The sequence below is a fragment of the Osmerus eperlanus genome, chromosome 1 (assembly GCF_963692335.1).
Source record: "Osmerus eperlanus chromosome 1, fOsmEpe2.1, whole genome shotgun sequence".
NCBI classification, from domain to species: domain Eukaryota; kingdom Metazoa; phylum Chordata; class Actinopteri; order Osmeriformes; family Osmeridae; genus Osmerus; species Osmerus eperlanus.
The window spans coordinates 17409799-17426229 of NC_085018.1; the positions used below are offsets into that span (position 1 = coordinate 17409799).

Below are 16431 nucleotides of genomic sequence, written 5' to 3' on the forward strand. Positions count from 1 at the left end.
TGTTCGGTGACAGTCGCAGGTGTCTGGTGCTGAGGTGGCTGGTTTCCTCCTCTCGTCACAGCAGGGACTGAAGAGACTCGTAGCATCCCCGGTAACCAGACGACCCTTGACCTGCGAGACCTAGCGGAGGGCGTGTCCTACGGCGTCACCATGACAGCAGTGGTGGGGGACAGAGAGGGAGAGGCCGTCACCATCTCCATCCAAGGAGGTGAGGAGGGCTGTATTATTGTCTGTGTGTTACCGGGGGAGACCAGGATTGAATCTTATGCTGCATATCTTATCTTTCAACATTCCTCCAATGTAATACAGCTGGGTGCTGGACTGCCAGCTCTCCATTAACCAAGCAGGTCAGATCACTGTGTGAACAGTGTGGGTTGGAGCCTCAGCCCGTACATGAGTGGAAAAGCACAGCTTCAATAGATGCGGTTTTTGTGGAGGTGGTGTGTATGAGCAAGCTGACTTATCAGCCCAGTGTTGATGTCCTGACTGCTTCAGACACATCCAGTATGAGTAGTAGGGAGGGATACTGGATCTAGGGTAGAGGAGAGACAGACCAGGACATACAGAAGAGAAGGAGCAGCTGCTGTACTGAACAGCTACAGGGCCGCTACTATATCCTTACCACCATCATACATATTGTTGCCATGAGCCTCTACGAATCTAGGAATCTAGGAATGACTGATCAATGACGTCTTGACATGAATCAATTCTTCTTCTGACTGATTGATGAATTGATTTCAGTGCAAGCTTTGGCCAAAGTGACCAACTTGCGAGTGACCAATGCCAACAGTCGGAGACTGAGAATTTCCTGGTCAGGTGTATCTGGGTCATCAGGCTACAGGGTCACTTGGAGACAAGGCAGTAGTAAGTGTTCCCTGTATACAGTTTGTACATTTTCTTTCCCTTTTATCCTGTTTCTCCACATTCAAATGTTTCTTTCAGACAATAGGTCTTGTACTGTAAGTATGGAGCAGTTATATATGTTGTCAAGGTGTGTACTGTACAGCATGAATTTGAATCATGCCTCTCCTCCTCCTTAGGTGTGGAGCAGTCCCGTGTCCTGTCAGCAGACACAACCTCCTACACCATCGAGGGCCTGCAGCCAGACGAAGCACTGGCCATCGGTGTTGCCGCTGTGATTGGCAGTCGGGTGGGGGAGGCAGTCACCCTCACTGCAAGGACCAATCCTGTCTCTGGATCAGGCGTCATCAGTCGAGTTGAGGTCTTCAATGTCAACTCTCGGACTGTACGTATCACCTGGTTACCAGTCTCCAGGGCGACAGGCTACAAGATTACTTGGCGCCGTGAAGATGGTGGGTGTGGTTCTCTCTTTTCTCCATTCAACTTGACCTAGTAGTAGTAGTAGTGGTTGTCATAGTAGCTGTCTTCATTCTGTCTCCAGGCCTGGAGTCATCCCGCAGTGTCACAGCTGATGTCACTTCCTTCACTCTGGATGGGCTCCAGGCAGACTCCCCTTACCAAGTGTTTGTCTCTCCACTGTTTGGTTCTCGGGAAGGAACCCCCACCTCTCACAGATTCAGAACAGGTAGTTCACCTTGATTAAAAGAAGAGATACTACTTACTGATGAAACCCAATTACTGACTTCTGCTGCTCTCTGTAGAATCAGACCAGCTTGTCGTGAGTACCGTGACGTCACTCCGAGTCCAGGACTTTGGAAGTGAGGTCATCAGGGTAACGTGGGTTGGCGTGCAAGGAGCAACAGCCTATCGTGTTGCATGGAAACGAACAGATGGTGAGGGTTTGAATAATAAATGAATTAATTTAAAAAAGGAATAATAAATAGTAATATTCTACTTATATATTCTACTTATTGTCATATTTACATAATAATATTGGCAAATCATCTTTGATCTTTCATTAAAATCACTATAACACCTGCTTCAGTGCTTAGCTTGACTAGCACAGACATAACGTACAATAAACTGGTGGGAAAAAAGCTAATAAATATTAGATTTTTTGCCCGTGGACGATAAAATCATGATGATCTGTGTTTTGATAGTTCAAATTCTGGTAGTGTTATGTGCTGAGCATTTTGACAACCCTCTGTAAACCCCCGTGGTTCTTTAGGGGGTGAGGAGAGGAGCCAGGAGGTGGGGGGCAATGTGACGTCTGTGGACCTGCAGCAGCTGGATCGGGGCGCTCAGTACGAGGTCATGGTCAAGGCCCTGGTCCAGAACAGGGAGAGCTCCCCAGTCTCCGTCAGGATCACCACGCGTACGGACACACCCACACTGACCACCCACACTGACCACACACACTGACCACACACACTGACCACACACAAGAACAGATCTGATCCGCTTCCTCCTACTGTCTGTCCAGTGTGTGTTGTCTGAGTGCGTTGTGTTGTCGTGTGCAGCGGGGACTCCGGTCCTGGCGTCTGTCACAGGCTTCCAGGTGGCGGAGATCACCCAGACGTCCATGCTGCTGGGCTGGATTCCCGTGGCTGGTGCTACAGGATATGTCCTCCACTGGAGGGAGGAGAGAGGTCATTTAAGCCTTAGTTATGTGTATCCGTATATGTTTGTCGCCATTTTAAACATGTCGTAAATGTTTGCGTTCCTGTTCTTGCGTGTGTGTGTGTGTGGCGTAGACTCTGGGCCGGGTCAGACCATCACCCTCCCCAGTTCGTCCAGCTCGTACCGGGTGACAGGGTTGCGCCTGGGCCTGCGGTACCGCCTCACCCTGAAGCCCAGCTTCGACAGGGAGCTGGGGCCAGAGGTCTACGTGGAGGAGCGGACTGGTACACACCTCTTCCTCTCCATCCTCCTCACTCTCTATCCTTAATGGTTCTCGCTTCTCCATGCTTTCTGTCTCGATCATACACATATACAGTAGTGTACACACAGGGTATACTAAAGCATGACTCTCTCTCTCTCTCTCTCTCTCTCTCTCTCTCTCTCTCTCTCTCTCTCTCTCTCTCTCTCTCTCTCTCTCTCTCTCTCTCTCTCTCTCTCTGTCTCTCTCTCTGTAGTGTGTGTGGGTGGTCGTCTGGACTTGGTGTTCGTGGTTCCAGCCTCCAGAGACCGGGCCAGCCTGGCCGAGCCCCTGCGGTCCCTCCTGACCAGTGCTGCAGGCTCACTCACCGCCATTGGAGCCCAAGACTCCCAGGTACACAGGCAGGGAACGCACACACACAACACACACTGACATCACACTGCTAGATATGGTGTGATATGATATGGTTTAGTCTTCCGCCTCCCCCACCCGACTCTGTCTTTTCTACACTGCAAATTCTTTTTAAAGTACATATTTTTCTTTTGTATTGATTCTGTCTAATTGGCCACATCGTCGTATATGCCATCTTATAATGGAACCTCTGCTTTGTCCAGGTGGGGATTGTGGTTTACAGTGCCCGACCCAAAGTCTGGTTTCTGCTCAATCGTCATAGCAATAGTAGGACTCTACTACAGGAGATCCTGTCCACCCCATTTGATGATATACCAGGCAACAAAATAGGTGTGTGTTTGTATGTGTGGTGTATCTCAACATTATTATACAAGATATTTCTTTCTCAGATGTCTTTTAAATATACAGTATAATGCACTCTGAAAGTGTTGTAAGTGTGTCCATCCTGGCCTACAGGGGAAGCGTTGTCATTCACCAGACAGTTCCTCCTCTCCTCCTCGGCCGGCCGGCGGTCCAGAGTCCCTGGAGCCGTGGTCATCATCGCTGACGGCAGGTCATCAGACAACATCACAATCGGTGCCGCAGATATCAGATCCACCGGTAGGTTAAACACACATACAGTACAGAACTCAGACTCGTTGTCGCTCTTTTGGGATTCTATTTGGTCTATTGTTTTTGGTGTGATTGCAGGTGTGTGTTTACAACAAAATTATGACTCATAGAAATACTCCAGATTTCTGCTCTTCTATCCTTTGTTTTCCATATTCTCAATTGAGCACACCTCTTTCTGGCATGTGCCATGAGACAGGAAAAGCTGTCTGCTTCAAAGTGGGCTGTGTGTTGACGTGTGTGTAATGTCTCTGTCAGGTGTGACGGTGTTGGCGGTGGGCACGGGGCGGGCAGACACTGAGGAGCTGCGGCAGGTGGTGACAGATGGAAGCCCCCAGAACATGCTGTACACCCGTGATGCAGCACAGCTGCTCACGCGGCACGCTGATCTGGCAGACCTGCTGTGCGGCATCGCCAGAATACCAGAGGTGTGTGTGTGTGTGTGTGTGTGTGTGTGAGTGGTTTGGGGCCGCATAGAGGTGTTATAAGGGTTCATGTTTTGTTTGTCTGCGTTTGATTTCTCAATCTGCTTCTGTTGTCGTGCCGTAGCAAACAGGAACAGAGCAGTGTACTGTGCAGTGCCCTCGGGTAAGTTGCTTATTTCTCCATATTAACTTCATATTTATGCACCTGCCATGTAAACTGGCCAAGGCAGGTCAGGCAGCCTCAAAGGTTCTAGCTTATTGGACCATTACTGCTCACTAGGAGGGTGGGCCTTTGGATTAGTGCATGGACACACAGCACTGTCAACTCGATGCAGATGTGATCTGTTTGACTAACAATGATCCTCATGTCTTCTGTTCAGGGGGAGAAGGGGGAGCAGGGACAAGGGGTACGTCACCACCACAGCACACTGTTGTACTGTATGTTTTGATGGTATTTTTTGTGTGATCATTGGTTGGTTTGAGTTGCGCTGATCAGTGATTGGTCCCCTCCCACAGGGACTGAGAGGCAGAGACGGGACTGACGGACGCAAAGGAGAGCCTGTTAGTCTCTCACTACTGACTCACTGATTGCGACATACACTTATCAATAATCATTCAACAAAAGACAGGGTTTCACAATAAAAGGAGAAAATGGGTGCGTTTATTGTGTTGGTATGTGCGTGTTTCAGGGCCGTGATGGTTTGCCTGGTAGGGAAGGCCCTAGAGGGCCAGAAGGGGCCCCAGGTCAGCCAGGCCGCACTGAGGGCCCTCTGGTGGGAGTGAGAGGGGAGAAGGGGGAGAGGGTGAGTACACTGTACCTGGTGCTCACACGATGCTTTCTGCTCGCACACATTTCCATACACACACTACACTACAGTACACACATACAGAGAGCACACACTACACTACAGTACACACATACAGAGAGCACACACTACACTACAGTACACACATACAGAGAGCACACACTACACTACAGTACACACATACAGAGAGCACACACTACACTACAGTACATACATACAGAGAGCACACACTACACTACAGTACACACATACAGAGAGCACACACTACACTACAGTACACACATACAGAGAGCACACACTACACTACAGTACACACATACAGAGAGCACACACTACACTACAGTACATACATACAGAGAGCACACACTACACTACAGTACACACATACAGAGAGCACACACTACACTACAGTACACACATACAGAGAGCACACACTACACTACAGTACACACATACAGAGAGCACACACTACACTACAGTACACACATACAGAGAGCACACACTACACCCATCCTCTCAGTCTAATGTGTCACAGATACCATGACAACATGCCGTTGCCACACAAATCGTTCCAGTGATGGCTACTAGCTAACGTTTTGTTTACGTGACGTGAGCCTTCACTCTTTAGGGTTTCCCTGGGCTAGATGGAGGTCCAGGGTTGCCAGGCCGACCAGGACTTCCTGGACCAGGAGGAGTGGCGGTGAGTAAAGAGGGGCCATAGTGGGACCACCATGTGAGTCCAAGTGAATGACACTATTCATCCCAATGTTTTCTGCTTTGTTCTCCAGGGCACACAGGGGGTTCCTGGTATCAGAGGAGACCGTGTAAGTGTCTGCTAGCAGCGTGGATGGTGTGATTACTGTGCACTGGGCTTTGTTATACAGACTTTGAAATGCTTTTGTACTGTATTTGAACACATGTTGACTGAACACTGCTGAAGTACCAGCAGCACTTGGGTACAGGTGCTGATGGGTGCAGTGTGTACACAGAGGCAGGCAGTGAGTGGTCTGCAGATTTCAGGCATGCCCAAGAGAAGATCTAGACAGGTGGCAAGATGCTGCTCAGTTTGACCTTCCATAGGCAGCCTGGCAGGATGACAGAAATAAGGATATCTGTAACTTTAAATGTCTGAAACAGCAAATATCTGAGAAATGAAAATACAAAAATGTAAATGTTTGTGTGTTAATATGAACATGTCTGTTTCAGGGAGACCCAGGTCCAACTGGCCTGTTAGGGACAAAGGGTGAGCGGGGAGAACGGGTGAGTTAAATGCACCCTTATGAGTGTGTGTGTGTGTGTGTGTGTGTATACTGTACATATGTGTGTGTTGTGTGTGTGATCATGCTGGTTTGCTGCTGTTTCAGGGCGAGCCAGGCTCAGCTGTGACAGGAGGTGGTCTCCCTGGTAGGAAAGGAGAGCCTGGAATCCCAGGAATCCCGGTGAGAGACGTCCCCTCACCTATGCTCACACACACACACACACACACACACACACACACACTTGCTCAAACGTGTGTCATACTGAAACTAAGGACAGATCCTAAACTCAAACTCCCAGGGCACACCAGGACGCCCAGGCAACGACGGGGCCAAGGGTTCCCTCGGCCCACCAGGAATTGCAGCAAAGGACGGTATCCCAGGGATACCAGGCACCCCTGGCCAGTCCATCAAGGTCAGTTCCTCCGTCACGTTATCAGACACACATTTTGGTCTGGAGACGTTGTTAAGACCTAGTTGCTATATGAGGGGGGGGGGGGGGTTGAAAACCTTACCATCTGATTATGGACAGGTGGAAATCTACTCTGTGTACTGTAGGTTGAGTTGAATGGACAAGTTGGAAACTTCTCATGCACCTCTGAGTTGTTCATTCAAAATGTATCCCAGGTTCTGAACTCAACTGTCTGAGTGTGAGAGCACACCCAAGCTCTTTAATGTAACTTTCAGCTTCTGTCATTTGAATCATGAAAGTTTTTAACATGAAGATCTGAACCACAACACCCTTTCCTCTCTCTTTCTTTAACCTCCAGATGTATATAGTTATGGTGCAAACTTCAGTCCTCCTCTTCATCCTTTCATTTTCTACCCACTCCTGCCCTTCGCTCTGTTTCCTAGACAACCAATACTGTATCTCTTGATGTTCAAAAGCCTTGAAGTTCAGACATGGTGCAGCAAGGGGCAGCTTAGGTGTCTGGGGGCGGTGATGTGAGTGTGTGTGTGTGTGTGTGTGTGTGTGTTTGTGTTTGTGTTAGTTTATCTCATGTAATACTTTTTGGAGGATTGCATATTTATATTGTTTCAATTACTTGTTTTATCTTTCACTTTCTTTTCTCACTATTTCTCTCCCTCTCTCTCCCTCTCTGTCTCTCACTCTCTATAATATGTATATCCACAGGGAGACAAGGGCAGCACAGGAGAGAGGGTGAGTCATTCTGTCAGCGGCTTGTTCTCACCTGGCAGATTTGTCCTATAGACCAGCAGGAGAGTATAATGATACTCGCCTCTTATCTCTGTCTCTGTCCATCTGTCTCTGTCTATCTGGATGTGCTGTCTCTCTGACAGGGACCTTCGGGTGTAGGCAGTGGGGTGGCCGTGAAAGGCGACAAAGGCTCATCGGTAAGCTTTGTCATTCTGATTGATGTGTGTGTTTGTGTGTATGTCTGCATCTGCTTGTGAAAGTGTGAGAGGTGTGATAGGTGTGTTATATACTTGTCTGTGTTGTTCTTCTTAGGGGCCTGCAGGACCCCCAGGGCCCCAGGGACCCAGAGGACTGGCAGGATCCGCGGGACTCAAGGGAGACAAGGTTGGTGTCGGGCGTGTGAAGCGCTGTCAAATTTAGTCTCTTTATTAGTGATTTTTCACTTTGTTTGTTTTTTTCACTGGGATGTCTGTTTTAGGGAGAGAGTGCAGAGGGCTTGCCTGGTCCTGCAGGGAGGGCAGGAGAGCCTGGTGACAGGGTAGGACCCATAGCCACACAGACACACATACACACAGACACACATACACACATACACAGACACACATAGACACAGACACACATACACACAGACACACCTCCATACAGTACACATGCATGCACACTCACTCGCTCACTTACTCAAGGAGGACTTCAAATGCTCATACTCATCCGTTACATTTTCCCTTTGCTAAGTCGTTGGTGTTGTGTTGTTGATCTGTATTGTGCCATTCAGGGTCCTCGTGGGCCTCCAGGGGAAATTGGCAGCAAGGTAAGGCAAAGACAAGCATCGTATCAGCACCACATGATTGTTATTGGCAGGGTGTATTACGTGTTGAAGAGAGTGTGTCGAGAGTGAAGACCTGTGAGTAAATCCTTGGGGAGCAGCAGACTGACTTGTATTACCTGAACGTGACTAGACTGACTGAGAAGGCAGACACGGTCTGCATGGATACATCTCATCCACTTTCAGTGGAATCCCTCCCTACTCGTCGGGTTTATAGATAGCCCAAAATCAGAACCAACCAAGCAAAAGCTCATTTATTCCCACAGTGATAACTCAATTTAAAAGGATGGGGTAGCAATGGGTAGTCTTGGGAAATTCATGGGGTAGGTCGTGGAATACATGAATACATAGTGGATGTGCAGTGTCCTTTTTGTTTTTAAGTACAGTTGCTGGCATACAGTTTTGACATGCACCTTGAATGTCATGCCTTGACTGTAGTGGTATTTGTGACGGATGCTATAGATGATCTTGATAACCTTGGATTGGAGTAGTTTTGTTTGATGTGCAGTGTGTGTCTATTGTTTATTGTTGCTATGTTGGGTATATAAGTGTAAGTCCTTTCTGTGTGGCCTCAGGGGGACCGTGGGCAGCCGGGGGAGCCTGGATCACAGGGCGACAGGGTGAGTCACTGACTGACCCCTTCAGACGGGGCTTCACACCTCAGGGTTCCGGTCCGTGCAGTTGTTAAAAAGATTGATTTGATGTCTCCAAACTGTCAGCAGTGCTTTTGGTTAGAAGGCCGACCATTTATTCACCGTCCGGTGCTGTAAACTTGTTGACAAAACAAAACCTTTACACAGCCTCAATCATACATCCGTGGCATTGAACTGTCAATGTACACCTCACGTGCAGGACTATACAACAATCTTACTGTCAGTGTTTCTGTGCTGTCTGTAGGGGGAGAGGGGAACAGCTGGGCCAGCAGCAGAGAAGGTAAGTCACAGCATTAGATGCAGTACCATGTCCCCTACACCAGAAGTGGCACTGCACAAATGGCTTCTGTATCACAATACAATATCATGCTCTCACCACCGTGTGGCGCTGTGCCTTTCAGGGAGAGACAGGAAAGACAGGATCTCCAGGAGCTCCGGGGCTGAGGGTGAGGAGTTTGAACATGACTGGCGTCTGTGCACCGCAACCCTCCCTCACCTGCATCACTCAATATAAAAAATAAAAAATTCGGAGAGGTCACAAGATAGGTCATACGTGTAAGGACCTGTCGGCTTCTCTTTGCAGGGTGTGCCAGGCACTAGTGGACTGTCTGGCGAGAAGGTGACGCTCCTACTTTTCTGGCCAACAGTGTTATTAATTGAAGAGCTTGTGCTCAATAAGCTGGCCATGTTGAAAACATCTGTTGATGGCTGAACAACTTGACCTCTGTGTTTCCAGGGAAACGAGGGTGCCCGTGGGGAGCCCGGCAGAAGCGTGAGTCGACATATTGGTTTTATTTGATTTAATCACTGTGATTATCTTACCCTCTAGATCTTTCCACAGCCGCTGAGATTAGGTCATGTGCAAGCTATTATGGATATACCCATGGCATTTAGACGGATTCATGTGTACTAATGAAGCCAGTAATAGGGTAGAGACGCATGAGGCTGACTGTGACTGTGATGTGGTGACGAGACGTCGGCTCTCTTGTCATCCCGCACATGCAGGGCCCAGGCTTACCGGGGAAGAAAGGAGATCAGGTAGGCTGGCTTTCCTTCCTTTATCATCCTGTCCATCTCAAGTGTAGTGGCTGAAACCCCCTCTACTCTCAGGGCGAGCCAGGCCTTGCTGGGACGGAGGGGCCCAGGGGACAGAAGGGAGAGCCGGCACAGAAAGGGGAAAAAGTGAGTTGGTAGAGAGGTACAAGATGAGACACACTCAAACACTTGGATGTGTTCCTCTCTCTCCTCCTCCTCTCCTCCTCACTCTGTCTTTGTCCTCTGTTCCTCCAGGGACCCCCAGGGGCCGGGGCACCTGGGTCGTCTGGTCCTAAAGGAGAGCCGGGAGATCGAGTGAGTCACACAGAAATGATGATGCCATGTAGCTCTGTATCCAAGTAACGTCTTTTCACAGAAAAAGAATCTTTGAAAACTTTGATGTGTTCATACTTTGTAAACACTATTTATAACTCATCTATAATTCATACGTAGAGCATCTCTTTGTACTGGCTGACAGAGTAGGTCATCCCTTTGACACACACACACACACACACACACATACTCACACTCTTACTGGTGTAATGGCTATACATAAACATGTGCTTCTCTCTGCAGGGACTTCCAGGGCTCAGTGGGAGAGTGGGTGCCAAGGTGAGACACACAATGTCCTTAGAGTCAAATTTATAATGTAGTTTTGATTAAGTTTGGTTTGAGTTCCTCTGTGTGTTTTAGGGTGACCCAGGAGAACCAGGAGAGGCAGGGGGGAATGGGCGACCTGGATCCCCAGGGAAGATAGGTCTTTCCGGAAAGGAGGTCTGAGATACCCCTTATACCTAACCCTTGACCTCTGGTCTCTAACACCTGCAGCTCTTACTTACCCACAACTCACCTGCACCCTCTCTGGACTGGGCTTTGTTTACTACCACTGATTTATAAGGATGATTAAATAGCTTGGCCATAGTTTTTCCATGTCTAAACCTTATCTCTCATTCATCCAGATAAGAACCATCAGAATGGCTTTAGCATGCATGGGTTACCCAATGGAATGACTGCCTCAACATTACAACTTACTCCTCTATCAATACTCAGAGCTAATTGTTGTGTACGTTTGTATGAGCATATTCCCATACTGATCTCTCTGCCTCTACTCTGACTCGGCCCCTGTGTCACTTTAGAGCTAGCGATCATGACCACGAGTCGCTGCAACCCTTCCCCAAGGGCTGTTCTAGCTAATGTTGCTGATCTGCATCCTGTTCTCCACACTTCCTGTTTGGTCTAATACTGTTCCGTACTGGTATTATGCACTTTGTTTGCCTGTGTTCGGCTGAAGTAGTTCTCGTCTAAAATGTCTGTTTACTGAGTCACTTTGGTCTTCCTTTCTCTTTGTGAAGTGCATGAATGATTCATAGCTCTTTTTACAGGGGGACAAAGGAGACAAGGGCGACGAAGGAACTCCTGTAAGAAATTCACTTTCCTTATCTGTCTCTCTTTCTTTCTCTGTTCCTCCATTCTCTCCATCTTTTGGCATTTTGTTTTTCTCCTTGTCTCTTCTACCTATCTTTTGTCTCTTCCTCTCACTCACTGTGTCTCTCTGTGTGTGTTCTGCCATCCCTCCCTCTCCATCCTTTCTCCACTTCCCCTCTTATCAACATCCATCTGGCTAATTAAAAGTTTGACACATTTTGTTTTCCCTGCCATCACTCACATCAAACCTGATAGACAGAAGTCTGAATTGAATTCATTTGACAGCGTGATATTTAATTTCGTCCCTTTGATTCAGTCATGTGTCAGACCCAGCTTATCTCCCTGAGGAGTTTGTAGAGAGGCTGTGGTTTTTGAATATGTGCAGACTCCAGTTCCTCCCAGGCTCCCCTCAGATGTACTGACAAATGTTCTCCTCTAGGGGGAGTCAGGGTTGCCAGGAAAGGTTGGGGAGAGAGGACTCAGGGTGAGTATGGGCCGTACACTGTGGTTGTAAGGACTAACTGCAGCATAAGAGTTTGAGGTTTGGTCTGTCAATTAAAACCCTGTTTTCTGTGGATCGTCCTCAGGGACTGCCCGGCCCATCCGGGAGGGCGGGCGAGAAGGGGGACATGGGAGACCCAGGAGAACACGGCCGAAATGTGACGCACCTTTTCAGATAACTCACGATGCTATTGCCCTCCTATGAAAACACCCAGATCACCTGTCACGTGTGTAATTGAAAGGCTAGCTACTATGCAGCACCAGTGATGGACATGTGTGTCTTTCTCAGGGGAGCCCTGGGCCTGCCGGATTGAGAGGAGACAAAGGAGAGCTGGTTAGTCGTCTCTCTGCACTATTATCCTTGTCTGACCCGTGGCGTTCTCCTCCGCTCATCTCTGTGCTTGTCTTCTCAGGGAGCTCAAGGCCCCGCAGGACCTCCGGGGAAAGTGGTAAATCCAAACTACTCTACTCTTTGACAGCGTTTCATCTCTCACTTCTTTCTCTCTTTCTCCTCTCACTCTGTTACTGTCATCCCACCTATTTACAGGCAGACACGCAGCTTCAGCTGAAAGGAGAGAGAGGAGAAAAGGTATGTACTGGAAATGTTCTTGCCCTCCACAAATAAATGTACCAATCGATATATTACGTGTGCTATGCTGTACAGTGTGTACACAACAGCCGCTCCATATTGGAGCTAATTCAGGAACACTCAATACCTCCTTTTCTTGTTCTCTGTTTCCCTGACCTCTCTGATGTCACTTCCTCTTCCAAGGGTGATAGTGGAGACCCAGGAGAGCATGGGGGCAAAGGTTTAAAGGGTGAGGCCGGGGTCCCAGGGGTTGCAGGGATACGGGTAAGTCATCGTGCTTCCACTGCCTTGCTCTATCCGCACATCTCTGATCCAGGTCCGGGTCACTGATTCTGTTACACGGTGACCCGTCATGATGTGTCAGAGTATGCTGTTGTGTGTGATTATTGAATGACCCCCTGTCTCTCCCTCTGTGTCACAAACAGGGACTGGAGGGACAGCGGGGACTGCCAGGGGCCAGAGTGAGTCAACAGTCTGTCTGATTGTCTGTCTTGCTGTCTGTTGCTCTCTTTTCTCTCTCTCCCTCTCTCTCCCTCTCTCCTATCTCTTAATCTTACTTTGTTTACATATATACAAATACATAGATAAATACACATGTCATTAAATCCTTCATCTTTCACACAGTATGAGTGATTTCTGTTGGTCTCCATCCCACAGGGTGATGCAGGAGAAAGAGGCAGTCCAGGAGAGAAGGTTGGATTTACAACGTGGTTACATCATAATCTATAGCTTTACTTGTATTGTCTAATTTCCTGAATGATGGCAAATGATTTATACACTAGATGGTGACTGGTTGGTTCCACTGTCCTTCATTCCACTGGATCCTGTTTTCCAGTCTGCAGATTCCCAGTGTGATGAAGCGCAGTGGGGCCTGCTAAAAGCAACACAATACACCTGGCTTTCTGTGAATTTGTGGCAAACTATCTGTTTAAAGCCAAATGAAAATTCCTATAATACACGTGACCCCAATATACAGTTTAATTGAGTACACGTGCTGTGTACTCAATTTATCCAAAGTCGCTTTGGATAAAAGCGTCTGCTAAATGAATAAATGTGCTGTGTGCTGTTGTTGGGCCTGTATGAAGTGGAGTAACCTTTTATGTAGGCTGCTAGCTTCTGTTCTGCTGCTTCATACACATGTGCCTGTGTCTTCAGGGAGAGAGGGGAGCGTCTGGGCTGGATGGCCGAGCTGGGCTGGACGGTAAACCAGGACCACCTGGGACTGCAGGCCTGCGGGTCAGTGCCAATCTCAGTACCACACTCCACTGTGACACAAACACAAACATGGTTTTCATTCAACCGTTTCCTCTGTAGGGAGACGCTGGAAAACAAGGGGAGTCAGGAAGAGATGTGAGTAAACACCTAATATGACCTGTACACTTCCTACTGTACAGATGGTCCATTGTCTTGAACTTTCTGGAGCTGTGTCCAGACAATTTTTATAATTGTGTTTCAAGGGAACTATGGATGTTTTAGTTGAGTTCCAGTCTGACTGCTGCAAGAGTTCTTAGTCTGTGTGTCTGTCTACAGGGGCTCCCTGGACTGAGAGGAGACCAGGGTCCCCCGGGCGCCACCGGCCCTCTGGGGAACCCAGGAACACCTGTGAGTTACTCAAAAATTCACACACACACTCATGGCACGCACACACATACAGAAACACACTTTACAGTTTGAACACTTTTTTTGCTTCAGGGCAAATCAGGAGAAGACGGCAAGCCTGGTGCTCAAGGGAAAATGGTGACTAAAAATCTAATAAGGCCAATACTAATCAGTACTGCTCTCCACTCATCTGTACTTAACGCTCTGCGACATTCTGCAAACACACAAACACTCAGCTCAGACCACTGCAGACCACCACTCAGACCACTTAGTAGTACTGCAAGTATCTGACTACGACACTGTGATTGGAGGCTATTTGCTCAGTGTGGGTTTATTGTTTGAGTCTCATTACTGGTGATTATTTCTCGGGTTCTCTCTATGTATGTCATTACCATTAGGCTTGTTTGTCACTTCCTCTGGTTGGAGTGCTGTGATTACATGTAAGCTTTTTCTTTCCCCTCCGCGGGTAGCAAAATTATAGTCTGTAGTCTTAAAGCACCAGTAATAAATTATCTTAGCAATAATGTTGGTGCTACAGCCAGTTGGAGCTCATTGATAATCCAAAAGTATTGTAACGTCTCAATGGTTGATCTTACCTGAATTGACTTTTGTGTGTGTGTGTGTACGTGTGTGTGTGTTACAGGGTGAAGATGGCATTCCTGGGGAAGATGGGAGAAAGGTAGTTTATGGTTACACCATTCAAGTTGTTAGAACAAGTTCAAGACAAAATCATCAGTATTTATTACATATATGTAAGGGGGGGGGGGGGGGGGAGGGTGACAATCAACATAGTTTCGCAAGCACAGAAAGAAGACACAATGCATTCATGGTGCTAGATAGCTTGTTTAGTCTTTAGATAGGGCTCCTAGAAATGGCCTTGACGTTCCTCCTATTTTCCTCGTTCAAAGTTCCCTGGCACTATACACTTTGGTAACATTTTGACCTTTGACCTACACTCTAGTGTCACAGACATTTCCTCGTCGCATTTTACAAAGAACTAACTTATGGCTATGCTGGGATAAGCAGGCTTTAGCTAACAGCATAATGACAGTTTACGTGATACAAGCAACATAATTTATAGAAAGGCATATTCCTCATGATCATAATATAGCACTGTTTATTATATTCAGAACATTCAAAACAGTATAAAAGTAATAAAGTAATCATTAATTGTAATCTTTCATTATTGTTGATTGATCAGGGGTTAATGATAGACCTGTTCAGTTGATATTCTGACTCCTGACGATTTCTGTTTCCAACAGGGGGACAAAGGAGAAGCAGGGGCAGCTGGAAGAGATGTCAGTGACCTCACCTCATACTCTGCTCTCTCTCTCTCTCTCTCTCTCTCTCTCTCTCTCTCTCTCTCTCTCTCTCTCTCTCTCTCTCTCTCTCTCTCTCTCTCTCTCTCTCTCTGAACATCATGAACTTTGTCTCCATATCCCCTGCTGTCTGTCTTCCTCCTTCCCTCCGTCTATCGATCCTTCTCTTCTTGGATGCTTAGTAGGACTCATTAGCCCTCTGCAGTGATTTCCTTCTCATTACCTTCCACCTGAGTGTGTGTTTATGAACTGGGGTTTACACTGACACTGATATCACATCACACTCTCTGCTCACCGGGAAATCAATAGTTGCCTCAGGCCAAGCCATGAGATCCTGCAGCCCTCTAATGACCATGCTTAGCATTTGAGGGTTGGAGACACTTCTGAAGGGGCTCCAAAGGGGTCCTCCAAATGTCAGCCATGTGCCTTCCTGTATCAATTCAGATTCATTATCTCCAGGACCTCAGGTGAGAGGTAGGCCTGGACCGACCTGCTTTGATTTGCTCGCCCTTTTTAGTGAGGGCCTTTTTAGTAAACTTCAATACAGAGCAGGCAGGTGTGTGTGTCAGTCTTGGTGTGAAAAGTGAATTGTCCTGTGTGTGTGTGTGTTTCCTCTAGGGCCGGGATGCACTGAAGGGAGAACGGGGTATAGCTGGACCTGTGGGGCCAGCAGGAGCAAGTGGGGCTCCAGGGGCCCCCGGCACCATCGGACCTCCAGGACAGGTACGGACATGCTGGAGTATGTGTGTGGATCTGTGTGTGGTGGTGTCGGGGGTTGTTGAAGTGTGAAATGTGATTGTGAAGTGTGACAAAGGTGAAAACTCTCTCTCTCAGGTGGTATATGTGAAGGGGGCTGATGTCGCTCCCATCCCTGGTCCTCAAGGGCCTGCAGGAACACCGGTGAGTGACTTCACATATCAACCCTCAAAACAAATACACACAAGTCACACAATATGACATATTACGGTCCCAGTACATGTGCTAAACCTTATCCTTTAGTTTCTAATGCCTCTCTGTCGGTGTTAGGGTGTTCCAGGGATACCAGGAGTGGCCGGAACCAGAGTAAGTCTATCGTTCAGTC

The 16431-nt window shown here is 47.8% G+C and overlaps 1 protein-coding gene across 1 annotated transcript in view; it reads left to right on the forward strand.

Moving 5' to 3' along the window:
• Window positions 1–16431, forward strand: part of col7a1 (collagen, type VII, alpha 1) — a 41047-nt gene that overhangs the window by 11861 nt on the left and 12755 nt on the right. The window contains exons 16-69 of the mRNA XM_062465170.1: window positions 62–208; window positions 742–864; window positions 1041–1313; window positions 1403–1546; window positions 1623–1754; window positions 2090–2236; window positions 2382–2510; window positions 2616–2765; window positions 2997–3133; window positions 3355–3481; window positions 3608–3751; window positions 4019–4188; window positions 4310–4348; window positions 4566–4592; window positions 4702–4746; window positions 4875–4988; window positions 5620–5691; window positions 5780–5815; window positions 6198–6251; window positions 6356–6430; window positions 6549–6662; window positions 7383–7409; window positions 7550–7603; window positions 7719–7790; window positions 7885–7944; window positions 8179–8214; window positions 8805–8849; window positions 9127–9162; window positions 9284–9328; window positions 9466–9501; window positions 9619–9654; window positions 9888–9920; window positions 9993–10064; window positions 10173–10232; window positions 10494–10529; window positions 10611–10691; window positions 11300–11335; window positions 11782–11826; window positions 11930–12001; window positions 12133–12177; window positions 12257–12292; window positions 12391–12432; window positions 12616–12696; window positions 12858–12893; window positions 13090–13125; window positions 13588–13668; window positions 13747–13782; window positions 13963–14034; window positions 14125–14169; window positions 14675–14710; window positions 15294–15329; window positions 15969–16073; window positions 16185–16250; window positions 16377–16412. Coding sequence (XP_062321154.1) covers window positions 62–208; window positions 742–864; window positions 1041–1313; window positions 1403–1546; window positions 1623–1754; window positions 2090–2236; window positions 2382–2510; window positions 2616–2765; window positions 2997–3133; window positions 3355–3481; window positions 3608–3751; window positions 4019–4188; window positions 4310–4348; window positions 4566–4592; window positions 4702–4746; window positions 4875–4988; window positions 5620–5691; window positions 5780–5815; window positions 6198–6251; window positions 6356–6430; window positions 6549–6662; window positions 7383–7409; window positions 7550–7603; window positions 7719–7790; window positions 7885–7944; window positions 8179–8214; window positions 8805–8849; window positions 9127–9162; window positions 9284–9328; window positions 9466–9501; window positions 9619–9654; window positions 9888–9920; window positions 9993–10064; window positions 10173–10232; window positions 10494–10529; window positions 10611–10691; window positions 11300–11335; window positions 11782–11826; window positions 11930–12001; window positions 12133–12177; window positions 12257–12292; window positions 12391–12432; window positions 12616–12696; window positions 12858–12893; window positions 13090–13125; window positions 13588–13668; window positions 13747–13782; window positions 13963–14034; window positions 14125–14169; window positions 14675–14710; window positions 15294–15329; window positions 15969–16073; window positions 16185–16250; window positions 16377–16412 — 4070 coding nt within the window. The remainder of the gene's footprint in view (window positions 1–61; window positions 209–741; window positions 865–1040; window positions 1314–1402; window positions 1547–1622; window positions 1755–2089; window positions 2237–2381; window positions 2511–2615; window positions 2766–2996; window positions 3134–3354; window positions 3482–3607; window positions 3752–4018; window positions 4189–4309; window positions 4349–4565; window positions 4593–4701; window positions 4747–4874; window positions 4989–5619; window positions 5692–5779; window positions 5816–6197; window positions 6252–6355; window positions 6431–6548; window positions 6663–7382; window positions 7410–7549; window positions 7604–7718; window positions 7791–7884; window positions 7945–8178; window positions 8215–8804; window positions 8850–9126; window positions 9163–9283; window positions 9329–9465; window positions 9502–9618; window positions 9655–9887; window positions 9921–9992; window positions 10065–10172; window positions 10233–10493; window positions 10530–10610; window positions 10692–11299; window positions 11336–11781; window positions 11827–11929; window positions 12002–12132; window positions 12178–12256; window positions 12293–12390; window positions 12433–12615; window positions 12697–12857; window positions 12894–13089; window positions 13126–13587; window positions 13669–13746; window positions 13783–13962; window positions 14035–14124; window positions 14170–14674; window positions 14711–15293; window positions 15330–15968; window positions 16074–16184; window positions 16251–16376; window positions 16413–16431) is intronic.